Source organism: Ursus arctos, unplaced genomic scaffold (assembly GCF_023065955.2).
Source record: "Ursus arctos isolate Adak ecotype North America unplaced genomic scaffold, UrsArc2.0 scaffold_6, whole genome shotgun sequence".
NCBI lineage: Eukaryota > Metazoa > Chordata > Mammalia > Carnivora > Ursidae > Ursus > Ursus arctos.
The window spans coordinates 19,915,720-19,935,150 of record NW_026623078.1 but is presented as its reverse complement, the minus strand read 5'-3'; the positions used below and the strand labels follow the sequence as shown (position 1 = coordinate 19,935,150).

At 42.3% G+C, this 19,431-nt stretch overlaps 1 protein-coding gene across 14 annotated transcripts in view; it reads left to right on the top strand.

The window, feature by feature from the left end:
- Nucleotides 1–19,431, top strand: part of ASPH (aspartate beta-hydroxylase) — a 210,232-nt gene that overhangs the window by 148,782 nt on the left and 42,019 nt on the right. For all 14 annotated transcript variants that reach the window (XM_057308038.1, XM_057308049.1, XM_057308035.1 and 11 more), the window contains 4 exons: nucleotides 2,689–2,839; nucleotides 5,482–5,618; nucleotides 12,553–12,651; nucleotides 14,757–14,846. In XM_057308038.1, coding sequence (XP_057164021.1) covers nucleotides 2,689–2,839; nucleotides 5,482–5,618; nucleotides 12,553–12,651; nucleotides 14,757–14,846 — 477 coding nt within the window. The remainder of the gene's footprint in view (nucleotides 1–2,688; nucleotides 2,840–5,481; nucleotides 5,619–12,552; nucleotides 12,652–14,756; nucleotides 14,847–19,431) is intronic.

Here is a 19,431-nt window from a genome sequence, read left to right as displayed (position 1 = left end):
GAAGTCATCGATGAGTGATCATGTTTTAGGGAGTTAACTCACCATAGCCAAACTCACAAGAAACTGATGCCTAAACAGAAAAGCCAGCATATGAATACACCGAAGGCCATAGGGTAGGATGACCAGTCTGGGTCATTGACATTGGACTTTCTCTCTTGGCAGGTAAGTCTATAACGGAGACAGACCGTTTACAGATATGAACGGATAGCGGTATATTCTGAAGCTTTTTTTCTATCAAGCAAGGGTGAATTGCCCTTTTTTAATCTAGAGATTTTGCCCGATCACTTTTCCTTTCTCATAAGTCTGTCCACTTCTCTCTTTGACTACTGCTGCAGTCCTAGCCCTCATCGACTCTTGGGAAACTTACCTAATCAGTACACATAAGAAGTTATTTCTTTGACGTATTGTTTTCTGAAAAGCTCTCTGCAGATAGTATCAATTTGTGCTGATTCTTACTTGTTTTTGATTTGGGATCGGGGAGGAATGGCTCGTTTTCTTACCAGGTCCTCAGATTGTGGAGTTGTGCTTTACTTTGGTTCCTCGGGAAGCTATATATTGACTGCAGCACAGATTTTATTTCAAAAAGGTAAACATGTTAAGTAGGATATTCTGAGAAAAACATTTTATATGCAACTTGTAGCCTCCAACTGGTATCATTTTTCCTCAAGTGGTAATCTTCAAATTGTTGTTTACTAAATCAGATGAGATTTTGACTATAATTTTACACATTCCCCTCTTTCTCGCTCCAGTATTTCACTCCCCATTCCCAATCTCCAGTGCAGAATCTTGCTTATTTCACTAAGAAAATAAAAGTATCCAAAGAGAACTTCCACATGATCCCACTACAGCCCTCACAGCCTATTTCCACCTGCTCCCTATGCTCCGCCTTCCCGCCTGTCAGCATGGACGAACCGTTCTGGTCCCTTTCCCATGCTCTCCCACCTGCTGAAGGACAGCATGCTGATTTTTGTGTCTCGTTCTGTGTCATCACATTTTCCCTCTCTACTGACTCTTTTGCATCAGCTTAGAAGCATGCTGTAGTATTTCCCATTGTTAACAAAAACAAAAACAAAAAACCTCTCCCTGGTCTCCACATTCCCCTCCACCCACTGGCCCATTTCTCTGCTTCCTGTTGAGGGTTGTCTGCACCCTTTCCTCCTGATTTCCTGCGATCCTGCTCCATTCTGTCTTGGGTCCCCAGTTGTCCCATGGAAATGCTCTTGCTGGGGCCATGAGAGGTGCCACATGCCCAAGCCAGCGTCATGACTAAGATGCCCAACCTGATGGCCCTTCTAACATGACTGATCACTCTCTCTTGATACATTTTGTCACTTAATCTCCAGAGCACTTTTTTGTTGTTATTTTCTTCTTACCTTTCTTTCTCGGTTCTTTCTGTGGACCCTCCCCTGTCTTTCTGACTTCTTTCCTGAACCCCAGACACATACATATACCTTTCTATCCAGCCTCAACACTTGGGTACCTATTAGATGTTGGGTCTAATACGTCCAAAATGGAACTCCTGATTCTGAATGCCTGCAAACCAGTTGCTGCCCTGTCCGCGCATTCTCAGGGGATGGCATTTCCATCTGGGAATCACTCAAGCCAAAACCCTTGAATTTATCCTTGACTTCTCTCCCTCCCTTTCTGTTGCATTCAGCCCACCTGCAGACCTGTTGACTCTGACCCTCAAAATGTATCTATAATCTGCCTACCTCGTGCCACCTCATTCCTACCACCATCATCCAAACCATCCTCATCACTGGGTCTGTGTTCCCGGCAGAGCGTCCTAACTGGCCCCTGTGCTCCTCCACCACCCCTTCAATCTGTTCTCCATCCCACTACTGGTGTGATCCTTTCCACGGACATCAGAGCATGTCAAAAACCCCTGCTGTCTCTCCATGTCGCATAGAGGTAGTCTAGTGGACTTGACAGTGGCTTACCACGTTCTTCATTACCTGACCACCACTCCTCCGCCAGTGCCCTCCCTGCCCCACCTCCTGTCCCAGCCTTTCCCCTCCCCCTCACTTCCCCACCCAGGGCCTCACTCTTGCTGTGTTCTCTGCCTTGGAATGTTCTTCCCCCAGAGAGCCTCATGCCTCACTCCCTCCCTTCTTTCAGGCCATCCCTGGCCATCCTGTCTAAACTAACTCTTCCCACAGCCTCACGGCCAGCACTCCTCAGCCTGCTTCGTTTTTTCTCCCCAGCACTTGTGGCCACGAGACACATAGTACTTTGATTTGTATATTGTCTTTCTCTTCACAGTGAAGCAGAATGAGAGAAGGGCTTTATCTGTTTTGTTTACTTTGCCTGCCACATGGCTCCTGGATGAAGTTGTTGAATGAATGAGTGAACATACAGACAAACTACTGAGAGAACAGGAAGTCCAGACTGGAGCCCTGTCTGTGTAATATGAATGTATAACATGATACAGATCTCCACCAGCCCAGCATAGATGCATTATTCTGGCTTTTATATTTTTTTCTCATCTGTAGCTTGGTAGCTAACTCGTCTTCCTCTTATTGAGATAGCACATCGTGTTGCTTTTTAATCTCTTGATAAAGAGAAAATTTTAATCTGTCTCAAATTGCTTTTCACATGTGTCCAGAAATTAACTTTACATGCGTATTTTGGGTGATTACAAATATAGCATGTCCTGGGACATTTATCCATTGTGGGGACTTCTTCTAGTGTGAAGACGATCTGGCTGAGAAAAGAAGGAGCAACGAGGTGCTGCGTGGGGCCATCGAAACCTACCAGGAGGTGGCCAGCCTGCCCGATGTCCCCACGGACTTGCTGAAGCTGACCTTGAAGCGGCGTTCAGACAGACAGCAATTTCTGGGTAAGACAGACTAAGAGTTCGTTCAGCACCAAATACCGTGCTGTGTACTCTCAGATGAGCGTAGCTACCTAGGAGAGAACCTGAGTTTCATAACTAATTTTAGGTAATTTACCTGAATGGGTCCTAGACAGACATGGCGGTCCTAACCTTAATACTTAACAAAGATGCCGATGGTATGTTACCACCTTTTCCTCACTAACCACCCTCCCCCCCAATTTTAAAGCCGAGGCAGTTGGGATGCTGGAAGCTTTTCTGTCTTAACTATAACAAATTGATTCGTGGAGGTTGGAATTATCAGAACAGTTTTTATAAAAGATGGAATATTAGGAGTTCCAGGCACTAAAAATTTTGCCTATAAAGTTTGACTCTATACCAAGGAAAATGATAGGAAAAAAACTTACTAAAATCACTAAGTAGATTTGCCAGTGCTTTGAAAAGAGCGGCATAAAGCATCCTCTCTGACCCAGGTGCCTGTGCCAAAGGCAAGTAAGACTAGGCTTAACCTAACTTCATTATGACCAGGCTTCGGATTCTCTCCCAACTCACTTGTCAGAAAGCAGACGGAAGAATGTAGACCATGTGTAAGCACTCAGGTGGGCGCTAGTGGCTGGATACGTTACGTGAACAAGTTGTTGATGCCACTAGGAGAGGCTCGTACAAGAGATGCCGAAGGTCACCTGACCCTGTTACCACTTTCCCGAGGGATAGGATTAAGGGTAGTTATGTCACATTAGAAAATGACCAAAGTCTGATAGGAGCAGTACCCAAGGGATGATTAGAAACTAGAAGAAAGGGTCCATTTGACTTCTGTGCAAAAGGGCCAGTCGAGAAGAAGGAGAACATACAGCAGCCATACAGGACGGAAGAGGCAAGGCTGGCTCTCAGCCGGGGCGCTCGCCTGGGGCACATGGTATCACTGAGTTTTCCTCTTGCCTCAGGCTCCAGTATGGCTCCGTTAAGCACTGTTTACTTATTCTGTCCTCTGAATTTTTGATATTTTCTTCATTGTGGATTTTTTACAGTAATTTTGATTTTTAGGAAGAATGCATAAAAGTTTCGCACAGAGCTCTGGATGACTGCATTTTTGGCAGCCTCTTAAACTTTGCGTTGAGTCCCTCACTCCTGGCCCCGGGGGAAGGACCGCCTACAAATACATCTAACCCCCTTGGGCAACCGTCCTTCAATACTTGAATGTAGTCTTTTCCTCCAAGTGAGAATGAGGCAAGTTCATGAAAGGGGGCTCTATGAGGAGGGGATTGTAGGGAGAAGGTTTTATTGAAGGTGACAAGGTGGCGAAGTTTACTCCCAGTCGGATAGGGTTGCGTGATGCAGAGTAACAGGTTCAGGGAGGGCAGCAGAAGGGATGTTCACCTGGGCTGTTGCAGTAGTTAACAGGGGAAGAGTAGGAGCAGAGGAAAAGTGTGCACCTAAGTTGGGCAAGTAGAGGGGAAGGGAACGTACAGAAAAGTAGAGTCGGATTTGTGAGTGAGGGAATGAATCACCGAGCAAACCAATCCAAGATCGGCTAGTAGTGGGGAGAAGGCCGTGGGATAAACTGGTGATGTTTTATGCCAGATAGTTGTGTCCGTTAGCAGGACACACAACTGTATTCGCTTGTTGATCGTCCTATCATACTCTTGGCTAATACTTGGTTTGTGGGCAACAGAGCCCTTTACGGAACGAATTTTATCACCTATACTGGTCTTATTTTGTATGTTTTCCCACATTCAATTTATTTCCAGCTGTGGTGTGGAGGAATGATAGTTGGGCCCCAGAAATTTTAAATTTCCATCGCATAGCCTTAAAAATCTCCACAGCTGGGGTTTTCATGATTCCTGTTGTGCATAGCACCCTATCATCCACCAGAGGGTCCCCTAATACCAGATGATGTCTTCTTGCTCCACGACTAGGTCATTCATTACCTGGAGATGAGGACACTTAATTGGAAGCAGCGTGAGCAGTACACCCCAGTGCCTTTTCAAGTCTCACACGGGGTGCTACACCCGAAATCTGTGAGACTTTTTATCTGTTTTCTGTTCATAATCTTGAAGTTAATTGTAATAAACCAAAGATAAACCAAAGATAAACAAATTTTTTTCAAGGAATTGATGAAACTTGTTAAAGAGGGAATTTGACATAAGAAGATAAATGTTGGTGAACTCAGAAAATGATCTGGCTTTAAAATATTTACAATCAGGGGCGCCTGGGTGGCTCAGTCGTTAAGCGTCTGCCTTCGGCTCAGGCCGTGATCCCGGCGTTCTGGGATCGAGCCCCGCATCAGGCTCCTCTGCTGGGAGCCTGCTTCTTCCTCTGCCACTCCCCCTGCTTGTGTTCCCTTTCTCGCTGGCTGTCTCTGTCTCTGTCTCTGTCAAATAAATAAATAAAATCTTAAAAAAATAAGATAAAAATAAAATAAAGTGTTTATAATCAGTATTATATTCAGAATTTATTTATAGGAGTTATTGGTGATCATCGCAGCTGCCTGAAGTCCTAAGAGGCCATCGGTGTGGATAGAGTCAGATTTCAGCGGCTTCGGGTTCTATCGGATAGTCTCTCGTGCTTTGTAGACTCTGTACAAAGATGTACATGATCTGTTTTTATTTCTGTTGAGTTGTTGTTGTTTTCTCTTCCCACCAACTCAGGTCACATGAGAGGCTCCCTGATGACCCTACAGAAATTAGTTCAACTGTTTCCTGATGATATGTCTTTAAAGAACGACCTTGGAGTGGGGTACCTCTTGGTAGGAGATAATAACAATGCTCAGAAGGTCTATGAAGAGGTAAGCAGTCTCCTATTGACCACATCCTTGTTTTGAGTGTGAACTTTTAACGTCACCGGTAAATTGTATTTATTACACCCAATCTCTCTCTTTCTTTACTTTAAATTAAGGAGAAAGTAAATATTCATAGAGTTGACATTTTCTAAATTTTGTCTTCATCTCTTGTTTTGCCTTAATCAGAAAATTTTAAATTTTAGTTAACACTTGGTACATGAAAACCTTCACCCTATTATTGATAGGTTTTTTTTAAATGAATTTTGAAGATTTTATTTTTATTTATTTTAGAGAGAGAGCTCCTGTAGGCACAGGTGCATGTGCAGGGAGGGGCAGGGGGGAGGAGAAGGACAAGGAGACTCCCTGCTAAGCGCAGAGCCCCATGTGGGGCTCGATCTCAGAACCCTGAGATTATGACCTGAGCCGAAATCAAGAGTCCATGCTTAACTGACTGAGCCACCCAGGCGCCGCTATAACTGTGATAGTTTTAAAACTTCATATTTATTGGTTCATAAACACCTTTTCTAAGAGTGTTTCATGATAGGAAGTAGAACTCAGTTTTTCCATAAACGTGAAACACACAACCTTGTCCTTTTTTTCACCGAAAGTCCGGTCTAGAGAGACTATGGAACAGGAGGCTTTCAAGCACGTGGAGTAGATTACCCCCCTCTTGGAGGGCAGTAACTCTTTGATCCTCCAGCAGGGATGCCTTTGAAAGGATTTCTACCTTATAATGGTTATTTTAATAGATACCCTCCAAGTCGCAAGTAACTATAAGTCTCGGAAACTGTGTCTCCTTCCAGTAATGAGGAAATTCATTTGGAATAGAATAAACAGGATACCCAATGAACTTCGAACCTGGAGAAAGTTAATGCCTCCATAAAAGAAAGGTGAACACGTTTACCTGTTACTCTCTAATGTAGGTGTCTTGGTCAGTGGTTTTCAAGCTGCTGTATTTCACATCAACGTGCTACTGCTCGTGATAGCCAATATGATTCCTTCTGGTTTAAAAACGCTGTCAAGTGCAGTGAATTCATACTCCGTCTGGGGACTGCGGCCACTCGCAGAGGGGTGCTTTCTCCCTTCTGTCGTCGTGGAGGCTTAATTGAAGATCATCAGATTTCAGAACAATTTTCTCTTCATCCTTGTTGTAATTTGTGTATTTTCTGAGGGGATAGAAATAAGACTTCTGCTTTTTGTAGCATGTCTGACATCTACATAAAGCAGATTGATCCTGTAGTGTTGAAAATGTGTGCCGTTCCCGAAAGTACCTGTTCCAGGTCATAAAAGAAGTCCAGGTGGGGCGATGTGGTTGCTAATGGCCAAAACCTAGCACTTAGTGCCCTGTCTTGCAAAGCTGGTTTAAGGGAAATACCATGTATCTCACGATTCCGGATCACATGAATGTAAGAATTGGCCAACTGTATCAGATATACCTGTTATTCTGCCACTTTCAGAAGCCTCAAAGATGAAATTGTAGCCTTCCCTCCCTCTCTCCTCTTTTCCTTCCTTCCCTCCCTCCAAAACACGTCATCGAGTGTTAACTGGATGACAAGCCCATTTGAGGTTAGGGCAGGCTCTGAAAGCATACTGTGTTCTCCCACCCCCTATGGATTTGTCCTTCCTCAACTTCTCAGAATGTTCCTTGAATATATTCATTGTATTTACCTGGTAATAGATCTCAGATATGTGAAACATTTTAATTCATCTTGAAAAATAAAATTTATCTTCCGTTGCTTATATATTTGAAATCATAATCTCATCTGAATAAGCATAACACGATGCAGAAAATCTAAAATAGGGCCAGATTATACAATCGAGTGGGTTTCTTTTTAAAGAAGCTTTAATTGAAAATACGTGTGGGGTTCGCCTTTTATTCCCGCCTCCCATTTCTAAGTTAATAAGCTGTATCTAAGGCATTCTTTGTCCTTAGCTGAAGTTTATCCTGATATGTTTATGTCTCAAAGATCATTTTCAGAAAACAATCGATACTGTAATTTTATACTTTTCTTCATGTTGATTTTTATCTTTGATAATTTATAAAAATAATTGGGGGCCCCTGGGGCGCTCAGTTGGTTAAGCATCTGACTCTTGATTTCAGCTCAGGTCCTGTGGTTGAGCCCCGGGTCAGGCTTCTCACTCAGTGGGGAGTCTGCTGGAGATTCTCTCTCTCCTTCTCCCTCTGCCCCTCCCCAGGCTCGCTCACTCTCTCTCGCTCTCTCTCTAAAATAAATAAATCTTCTTTATATATATATATTAAATAAATAAATAAAAATAAATAAATATTTATATATAAATAATATATATATAAAAAAGTAAGTAAGTAAGTAAATAAATAAAATCATTGTTGGTTCCTTCCTGGGTTTTTTGTCTCTCTGTTTGTTTTGCTGCTCTAAGTTCCAACAAGACTGCTTTACGATGGTTTGAGGCAGATTGCTGACAACTGTAGTTTTGGAGGTGCTTCTGCTGCCCCCCTTTGCATTAGCAGTAGGACAAGTGACCCAAGCCACCCATGGTCTAGAGTCAGGCATATTCCTGATTTTTCCCTGCACTCACTCCTCACATGTATCCGTTTACTTAGTCCACACGTGTTTACTGAAACGCACACACACTAGCTTGGGAAATGGTAGTTAAGGAAGTGAACATAGGCTGCGCCCTCATGGAGTTTCAGCCTGATACCACATCACAAATTTCTGTTAATTTTCCCTTCTGAATATCTTTCAAATCCTCTCCCTTTTAACCCAGCACTCACCATCTCTTGCCTAAACTAGGGTAGATTTATCCTGTGCAGGCTTGCTGTCCTCCAGCCTTCATCAACATAAAACACAAGTCTGACCGCCCCACACTCGGCTTCGACTCCGCACTGGCTCCCCCAGCCGCAGCAGTGAGCGGTCTTCAAACATGTTCGGCTGGGTACGCTTCCAGTAACACATGCTCCAGCAAACACCTGTGATATGTATGGGAAGTATTTATACATTATGTTTGTGTAATGATACAGGGTGTGCATTATATAATAATGTGTGCTGTACATTATCAAATATACATGCCCCCAAGTAAGTTTTAAGATGAAGTGTTTTAAATACTTTTAAATTTCATTTAATGCCAAAAACATACCTAGCCACTAAAAAATATATGTTTTACTTAATCGATTGAAACTTTTTTTAACTCTTTTCTAACTACAAAATTTAAGAGAAGTTTAATGCAGATAATAAGGAAAACAGAGATTAGCACAAAAGGCAGAAATCGTTTGCAGCCTCATTCTCACATACAGACTAAATATATATGTATATATATGTATACCACATAACATGTGGTATGTGTCCTTCTAGTCTCTTCCATACACAGAACATACATTTGTCTTTTTCAATTAAATTGGTATATGTTAATCATATCATCACAAGAATTTTTATAACTGAATAAAAATTCTTCAAATAAAAATTATTCTAGAATGTAATTTTTAGCAGCTGCCAAGCATTGTATCTCAGGGATGTATCAGCATTAAATAGACCACTACTGTTGGATAGGTTATTTCTAATTATTTTGTTGTAATAAACAATGCTGTGGTGAACATATTTATACACATATCTTTATATATTTTTTTAATTGAAGTATAGTCGACACACAATGTTACATGGGTTTCACATGTACAACACAGTGATTCAGCAACTTGGTACAGTATGCTGTGCTCCCCGCGAGTGTAGCTACCGTCTGTCACCATACAACACGATTACAGTACGACTGACTATATTCCCCATGCTGTGCCTGTCATCCTGGTGACTTGCTCATTCCATAGTGGGAGCCTTACCTCCCCCTCGCCTTTGCCCGTTTTGCCCACCCCCACAGCCCCGTTCCCTGTGGCAACCACCAGTCTGTTCTGTGTGTTGATGGGTCTGTGTCTGCTTTTTTTGTTTGTTTTGTTTTTCAGATTCAACATTAAGTGAAATGGTATTTGTCTTTGACTAACATCACTTAGCATAATACCGTCTAGGGCCAACCATGTTGTCACAAATGACAAGATCTTATTCTTTCTGAGTCTTTTTTTATGGCCGAGTAGTGTTCCATGGTGTGTATACACCACATCTTCTTTATGCGTTCCTCTATCAGTGGCCGCTTGGGCTGCTTCCAGAGTTTGGCTGTTAATAAGGCTACAATAAACATAGGGGGACGTATATCTTTTTGAATTCGTGTTTTTATTTTGGGGGGTTACATACCCAGTAGTACCTAGTAGTGAACTTACTGGGTCATGTAGTCAAAAACATGGATGTTTTGATAATATTTATGAACAATCTTATTTGTGATGATATGATTTTTGTTTTTTTGCTGGCGCTGTGTCATGCAGAGGGTTTGTCCTGCAAGCAGAAATGTCAGCTCTACAGTTTTTTGTCGTTGTCTCTGCTGTGTGTATATAAAGAGAGAGAGACCGAATCTACATAATATTAGTAATCTCAATTTGATTTTCTTAGAAATGTTATAAAGCCACTTGCCATGTCAGGAGGCTTTGGTGATTACCACTAGATAATACGAGCCACACACATGCATTGTCCATCTATGTGTAAACTGGGATAAGCGCAGGACCTTTTGTGATTTGCCTCCTGCCCCCTTTTTCCGGTCTCACTCCCTTTTGCTGTTCCTGGTCCATTATTCTTTTTTTACGCACTTTCTCCTGTGCCTTGAATGCCTCCTCCTCCCCCACGGCTCCCCCATCTTCCCTTTGCCTGGTGAACTCCTATTTCTCCCTAAACTCCTTTCAGACCTCGCTTTCCCTCACCAACCCTAGCGTGAGCTAGGTGCTCTCCTCTTTACCCCCTGCATGCCTTGTGCCTATGCCCATGGCTACGCTTGCCATGTTGTATGACCACTGTCTGTTTGTGACTCTGTCTTCCTCCCCTGACTGAGACCTCCCTTGAGAAAAGAGTGTGTCTCTCGTTTATGTTTGTACGTCCAGACCCTAGAAGAGCTCTGTGTATTCTGAAATAGCTGGCAAGTGAATACGGTTGTTAATGACTTGAGAGGATGATTGTCCTCTGGTAGTGGCAGTCGTCGCAATAGTCCCCTCATAGTTACACTGACAGAAACATGATTGGCCTCAATTCAGTTCCATTCCAGACGTACTGATTGTGCTCTTGCTTAGCATTGAGCTCAGTAACAGGTGCTTGGAAGGTGAAGAAGAAACAGAGTCTACGCTTTCAGAAATCTGGTTAAGAGGAAAGCCCAGCATGCACTCATCCATTCAGTTACTGTAGCTTTCTCGATGACCTGCCATGTGCTGGGCACCGTTCTAAGCACTGGGGGGATCGGCAGTGAGCGCAACAGACAAAATCCCTGCACAGCTTGCATGTTAGTGGGAAAAATAAAAGGATCATAAGTCAAATGGTGATGAGCGCTCTGAAGAAAAGGAAGAAGTCAAAAGAGTCACTCGTGCAGAGGGGGTTGGTTCTGTTTTATATGGATGGTTGGGGGTTGGCTTCACCAAGATGGTGGCCTCTGAGCAAAGACTTTGCGAAGGTGAAGGAGTGAGCCATTTGGATGTCTGAGAGGAGTGTTTGGGTCAAAAGAGTACTACACATGCAGAGGTCCTGAGGCAGGGGTGCCTTTGTCTTGCTGTGCAGCAGCGAGGAGTCCCAGGTGCCCCAGGGTGGCTGGTGGGAGGGGCTTAGGAGAGGAGGCCAGAGAGGTAGAGAGGCCCAGCTCAAAGGAGGCCCAGAAGACTGTCCTAGAACTTGGGCTTTTACTCGATTGAAATGGAACCCATTTGGGTTCTGAACAGAGGGGGGATGAGGTCTGACAGAGGATTTAATGAGCTCATTCAGGGTCCACTGTGGAGAAGGGGCCACAGGAGAGCAGGACTGGGGGTGCAGAAGGCCCGCAGTTAGGAGGCTTTTGTGAGAACGTAGGGGAGAGGGAAGCAGATGGGAACCAGGGTGGCAGTGGTGAAGGAAGTGGCAGGGCGTGGTCCTGAGTATATTTGGAAGGTGACGTCGACTGCATTTGTGAATGCAGGAGGTGCAGGACCGCATACCAGCCGAAAAATTCTAAAGTATCAGCAGTGTGCACTGTGGACTCTTCAAGGGGCGGGGGTCCCCTCTCCCGAACACTTGGTCCTGTGTGAGGAGCCCCTGGTGGCTGCGGCCCCGTTTCCCACTCAGGCTGAAAGATGAAGAGAAGCCACAGGATATTCAGGCTACTCTTCTTTTATCTTTGCTCACCTCAGACCTTCTTCATCTTTCACTCTCGCTCCTTGCGTTAGTTTGTCTGGGCAGCTTCACAAGTTGAATGTTGTTTTGATTTCTCACTGCTAATGTTTAATTTAAAGGCATTCTGCATAATTTATCTTTAATCATAAGAAATGCATGTGATAATAAACAGTGATTTGACTTATATGAAATATTCACTTGGGTTTTATCACTGAATATGGGATTTGCTCATCACTTTATCCTCGGTCCTTAAAATGGTCTGGGCATTCAAGAAATTACTGTTAAATGAACGGATTGTCATATATTACAAATGCAAGTCTAAATTTGCTCTTATTTAAGGCAATGTGTGAAGCGTGCATGTAAAGAAATATATGATAACCATTCAGAGTCGACTTGACATACGGTGAATTTAAAGCCGATTTTTTTCCCTGATCACTAACAAAATGTTGAGGTCATATCAGTTGAGAGATACTCTGCTGATTCGCATTGTTCATCGGTACTTTCATGGTCATTGCCTTTTTGTTCATTTCTTCATTCTCGAAAAACTGATGTATAGATGTGCAAGCATTTAGTTGACGAGAAATGGGGGCGTTTAAACCTGCAATGAGACAAATTGCAATGAGACAAAACACAAGTGTTTTCAGCTGTGACATCATAATCCAGCAAAGCTAATTAAAATTTGTTTTGACAGCCATTTGTAGAATTTGTCATCAGTTACAATAGTCTTCTGTTTCCTTTGAGTTTAGGTTCTGAATGTGACACCGAATGACGGCTTTGCTAAAGTGCATTATGGCTTTATCCTGAAGGCACAGAACAAAATCGCTGAGAGCATTCCCTATTTAAAGGTAACTCTCCCTGCGCTTCCTCCTCTTTCATCTTCTGATTCCTTTGAGTCATTCGGACTCCCTTGATTATGCATTGTCGATTGATTGGCATGTGCTGCTGAGTCTTTTCATCTTCAAAATGTACACCCTTTGACCACGACATTCACAGGCAGTGACTGAGCGTGTTGGATGTAGAAATGCCAGCCGGGTGAGCAGAGATTACTTGGAGAAGACGTTCTGAAGAAATTGCTAAAACTGTAGCTACTCGTTTTTATTTAAATGGGAAGGGTAGACCAAAATTACTAATATAATATTTCAAAATATAGGAATACATCAAATGTTCCGTTTGCAGTGTGATGATACATTCAGTCTAGTTTGAACAGAACTCGTGACAACCTACGTTAAGTATGGTAACAAGTGTTGCCTGAATAGGTCAAACCCTAGAAAATGTGATAGCTCAAAATACTCAGATTAAAATATGCTGTCTTTTTTATCTTGTGTATCTGGTTGAATCCTTGCAAATGCACCAGAATCACACTCGGTCTAGCTAAGGGCTACTCAACAGAACTTTCTGTCCCAGTGGGAATGTCCTTTATTTGGGTGCCCCAGTATGGTAGCCACTGGCCACACGTGGCTGTTGGGCACCTGAAATATGGCCAATATGATTGAGGAACTGAATTTCTAGCTTTCATTTTAATTCATTTTAATCTAAATAGTGACGTGTACCTAGCAGCTACCGTGTTAGACAGGTGATGATGGAATACGTGTGAACTTTTTTTTTTTTAAATAGCAGTGTACATCACACTTTCATGATCTCTTTCTTTCACGTGACTTCAATCAGAGATCTCAAATAGCAACGCACTGATTGCAAATAGCTTGGGTAGTTTATTTGGCCAGCACAGTTCTATTAAAAACAATTTTAATTGCTTTCTTTAGTTAAGAATCTGAGCATTTTACATAATCATGCAAATTTCTGATGTCTCTTGAAAGATCACATCCAGCCCACGTCCCAGCACAGGAGCTGAGCAGTGTTGTCCCATTGAGGTGGCCTGCGCCCCCCAGTCTGTCTTGGCTGTCACCGGGCATCTCTAAACCTTTACGTTCCCTGCCACGACCGTCTGGGCATGTGGGTCTCTCTGATTGAAAGTGTTCCCCTTACATTTCCTTTGACATAATAAGGGACTAATAGTGCTCTCCCTGCTTCAGAGATGGGGAAACAGAGACTGGGGTCTGTGAGTTAACCTGTCAGTCAAGAGCTCCGATCACAGCTCTCCTCTCCTGACTGATGCTACTCCTGTTCCTTGCTGCTACTTTGCCACATTATGCAAATAAAATGTCTCCCCAGTGAAGATAATGGGTTTCTGGTGAAGAGACCTGAAAATGCAGATTTTTAGAAAGACTTTCTTGACATTAAATATTTTTTTTACCTTTGTTCTTCTGTTGCTTTTCTGAATTCATTCTCTTGCTTTAATATTTTTTCTCCCACTCTCTTTTTTGTTGTTGTTGTTTATATACATATCAATTCAGTCTTTCTGTGGGAGTTGGGGTAGAAATCAGCTAAATGTTTTAGCATAGGATTTGTTTAATAACAGCTACATTTTCGAAGAGTCCGCCTGGCTTTAATCCTGTCATAGGTTTTGTAAAAGATTTCATTAAAAGATGAAGACGCCTTTGTTTCAAGTAGAAAGAAGTATTATTTTCAGTTGGGTCTCTATCACTTCAAACATTTTAGGAGCAACTAATAAACGTTTTGGTTCAGGAATAAAAAGCCTCCAGATGACATATGGTCAGATTTGGAGAACAAAATAAATGGGATAGATACCCAGTCAAGAAATTCTTTGGGATATTGAAATATGATTGGCTCCACAGAGATGATGCACAGACTGATTTTCTGAGCTATTACATTGGTAATTAATGATAAATGTTTTATTAAATTTAGCTTTATCACCTCTTTTTTGCATTTGTATTCTAAGTGTTGACCAGCAACCTAATTGCCAAACTTTAATATTGAGGTGAATTTTCCTGGTCCTTAGATTTTTGTATGGTATATAAAGATGAAGTACATCAATGAATTAAACCTAGTATTTAATTTTTTTCATTAAATACGAACACTGTCCTTTTTCCAGGAAGGAATAGAATCTGGGGATCCTGGCACTGATGATGGGAGGTTCTACTTCCACCTGGGGGATGCCATGCAGCGGGTTGGGAACAAAGAGGTAATGAACTTGTGAATTTTTTGTTCTCTTAACAGAGGGTAGAGTTGGGGGTGGCGGGGGGAGGCGGGTAACTCTAGGAGACATTTATACTTGAAAAAATATTTTGAGCAAAACTTTGAAGGTGGTGATTGAAACCGTTTAGCTATTTAAACTTTTTTTCAAACAGCCCAGCAACTCCTACAAGCCTAGAAAGAATTTTTGGGATTTTTGACCTTTACAGTTTCTTTCAAGAAACTAGCTGAGTAATCCTAAGAGCAGCCTCTCGATTAGTAGGTGTATGTGTTTGTGTGTGAGTGTGTGACACGTGTGGGTCTGGGTGCATAAAGAGATAAACATTGCCCTGAAAAAATATTTTTATAATTATGAAATGAAGTTGCTTAAATATTTTAAAAATCTTTTAACAGTATGCCTTGATTTGTTTTTATTTTATTTTTGGAATTTAAAAAGTAGTTATTTTTTTTTAATTAATGATTTTATTTATTTATTTATTTATTTTTATTAATAATGATTTTTTATTATATTATGTTAGTCACCATACAGTACATCCCCGGTTTCCGATGTAAAGCTCGATGATTCATTAGTTGCGTATAACACCCAGTGCACCATGCAATACGTGCCCTCCTTACTACCCATCACCGGTCTATCCCATTCCCCCACCCCCCTCCCCTCTGAGGCCCTCAGTTTATTTCTCAGAGTCCATAGTCTCTCATGTTTCATTCCCCCTTCTGATTACCCCCGCTTTCTTTATCCCTTTCTTCCCCTACCGATCTTCCTAGTTCTTATGTTCCATAGATGAGAGAGATCATATGATAGTTGTCTTTCCCTGCTTGACTTATTTCACTTAGCATTATCTCCTCCAGTGCTGTCCATGTTGCAGCAAATGTTGAGAATTCGTTCTTTCTGATAGCTGAGTAATATTCCATTGTATATATGGACCACAACTTCTTAATCCAGTCATCTGTTGAAGGGCATCTCGGCTCCTTCCACGATTTAGCTATTGTGGACAATGTTGCTATGAACATTGGGGTGCATATGGCCCTTCTCTTCACTACGTCTGTATCTTTGGGGTAAACACCCAGTAGTGCAATGGCTGGATCATAGGGTAGCTCAATTTTTAACTTTTTAAGGGACCTCCACACTGTTTTCCAGAGTGGCTGTACCAACTTGCATTCCCACCAACAATGTAGGAGGGATCCCCTTTCTCCACATCCTCTCCAACAATTGTTGTCTCTTGCCTTATCTATTTTTGCCATTCTAACTGGCGTAAGGTGGTATCTCAGTGTGGTTTTGATTTGAATAAAAAGTAGTTATTTTCAGAATGAAGTCTTTATTCAGCTGAGTCCTAAGCACACACTGAACCCAATGGTTAATTATGTAAATTACCTTCTGGTATTTAATACCAAGTTTCAGATGAATACCTGTAGCTCTAGTAAGAACAGGTGCTGACACGGAAAATATAGTAGTTCAACCAAGTTACATGTTTTCTTTGTGATTATTGCTTTGTTTTTCTGAGTACCATGTCAGCTTCTTTAAATATAACATTAGATTATTATTAATCATGACGTCATGTACCAAAGGTCCCAAACTGTCACGATCACCATGATTTACAGGATAGTAGGTGGAGAGGGAAGCCCACTTTTTCTCTTACATCATCACAGGGCTTTAAGCTGGGCTGTACTTACAGACCTGGATAAAGGAGTGAAGTGAGACACTGAATCTTTGTAACCACTGCCTTCCAGATATGTTGTAAAGTGCAATCAACTTACAGGGTAAAAATAAAAGGTAACATAGCTTCAGGATTCTAAAATTAATAAGAATATGGAACCATCTGGACAAGTGAGGGTTCGTAAGAGCAGGGGGTTTGTGATGAGGTAATTGCCAGCTAGACACAGAAACCAATTTGGGGTAAGAGAGATTTGGATGATGGACACTGTTTTCTTTACACATTTCTGTGCATCTGTCCCTTTCCCCTCTAACCTGTCAGTCAGTCAGCTGGAATAAAAGGACGCGGTAGAAGTGAAGAAGGGAAAATAACTTGCTGATTGGTTCTCATTTTTGTGTTCCTTCATTGTTTTAGGTATAAATGCCTGGTACCTCCTTTGAGTGAGAAGGATAAGAAAGATTTTGCTGTGGAATCTCACACTGCATTAAGTGTTCATGTCTGATTGCTATAAATGTAATCGTCACTAATTAATTTATCTTTGAACATCTTAGGGTCCCGGGCAAAGACAGATAAAAGGAGGCTGTGATTTATTCTCACATCTTAGATGAAAACAGCCCTGACTTAAGGGCCAAGAATCCACTACTAAACGTGTATCAGGGGCTTGGGATTTGAACCTAGGGATCTGTTCTATCAGCTTAATTTATCATTAATAGGCAAAGGACATCACAGTTCTTGAATTTTAAAAATTCACAAGGATTCGTCCTAACAGGAGAACAAAAGTAAGCTTACAGGAGCCCCACGTCAGGATATTCTCAATCTCGGGTATGGAGTCTGTGAACTGACTGTCACGCTCTGACTGCAAACCGGGAAGCAACCATCCTTCGTGTTCCGATGCGTGGGGCTCTGCTCAGCCACCAAACGAGAAGCAAACCCACCTCCTCTGTGCGGCAGGGGCTGACAATGAAATGGTTTTTGCAGAAGGGTTTCCTAATGGGTTGGTTTCAAATGGCAGGAAGAGGGCGGGAGACATACCATGATGGGCTTGCAGCGGTTTAGCTGCGGCTGCTCCTGGGATTTCTAGAACTGCAAACCCACAGCTCGTCTCCTCCTCCAAGTCCAGATTCCCGTGTCTGCGGCTCCTGGGATTTCTAGAACTTGCAAACCCACAGCTCGTCTCCTCCTCCAAGTCCAGATTCCCGTGTCTGCGGCCTGCTTAGTGTCCCCACACGAGAGGACAGCTCACTCGTCTTCCCCTAAACCACTGTTCTTCCTGGGTTCTGTCTCTCGTTTGATGATAATGCCATCTTTTCTCCAGTGAGGTCAGGGCCAGTTTTGGGGAAGTCGGCTTCCTCAGCCTCTGGCTCCCATCACCTTCCCGCCTGCGCGCTCAGTGCTGCCATTTGTCACCCTCCACCCTCAGGGATGGCTGGACGAACCTGGCTATTGTTTCTTGCTTCAGTCTTACTTTCTTCCAGGCCATCGTGTATTCAAAAACCCTACAGTGCAAGATACTCATAAAGTCGTATGCCCAAGGGATGGCATTCACAGTCCTCCACAGTCCAGCGGCCACTAGCCGTTGTCACCACAAGTGTGTCTCCCGTGCCCCACCATGCCCTGTACTCCAGGCGGGACAGGCTCCAGCTGGGGCCACACCTGCCCCACAGGGCCTGGGCTTTTCTGAGTGGGGATCGTTCTTTGGACATATTGCTCCTATGTAGTGAATGTGTGTGTGTGTGTGTGTGTGTGTGTGTGTGTGTGTGTGTATGTGCAAACCATACCTGGCAGTAATTTGAACCATAGAAGACGTTGATATAAAACACATGTAAGAAGGGATCCCCAGGTGATCTTTCTGTTTATTTCATATCCTTGATTAGAGGTCTAAAAGGGAAATAGTAAAGAGAGAATTTTCAGAGGATTCTAACTTGATCATTGATGTTCTAGCAATTTCTATTGTAAGAAAGCAATCTGACTGAATTTGTTTAGTCCTCTATATAATCGAAGATAGTTTCTTAAAATTCCTATATATCATTGTCATGTTTTGTTTCTTTAAAAGTTAAATAGCAGGGGGCTACAAAATGAAGGGTTCAGTAGGACTGACTTTGAGTGTGAGAAAAGACCTTGTAGATAGTTTAAAGACACCACTGTAAGCCAAGTGACTTGCCCAGGCATCCAGCATGGTTGACTATTAGGTCCAGGACTACATTTTGACTTCTAACTCCTGAACTAGAACTATGAGCTTTACTGGTTTGGTTTTCTTATGATATTTTTTCCCCTCACTTCTGACATGTACCTGTCCATAAAATGAACTGCTGTGAACTCAAAAATAGGTGTTTCAAAAAATCACCTGCGGTAATTAATATTGTCGTTCACTTTAACCCTGAAAGGTACAGGAAATAAAATCCTAAATTTAAGTGAGACAGAAATAACTTAAAAAGTCAAAGAAACTGAAAAGTGTTACTGGAAATACGAAGTAGTATCGTTATCACACTTGACTTTTCTAATGAAGGAAATTTTGACCTAAGAATTCTAAGACTTTTAAAATGTAATATTTTTTATACATTTAAAGTATACCTGGGAGTGCCTGGATGGCTGTCATTTGGGCGTCCGACTCTTGGTTTCAGCTCAGGTTTGATCTCGGTGTTGTGAGATGGAGCCCTGCGTCAGGCTCCGCGCTCAGCGGGGCGTCTGCTGGAAGTTGTCTCCCTCTCCCTCTGCCCCTCCCCGCCGTGCTCACTCACACTCTCTGAAATAAATACATCTTTAAAAATAGTATAATAAAAGTAAAGTATATCTGGAGTTTTACGAAGATATTCTTTTTGACTATCTTCTTAATCTGATATTAAATGCCTGTGTTTAATTGATTGAAGTGTGTATTTGAAATCACTCTTGAAAAAGTCATCCTTAGCTCAGACTTAGAGTCAT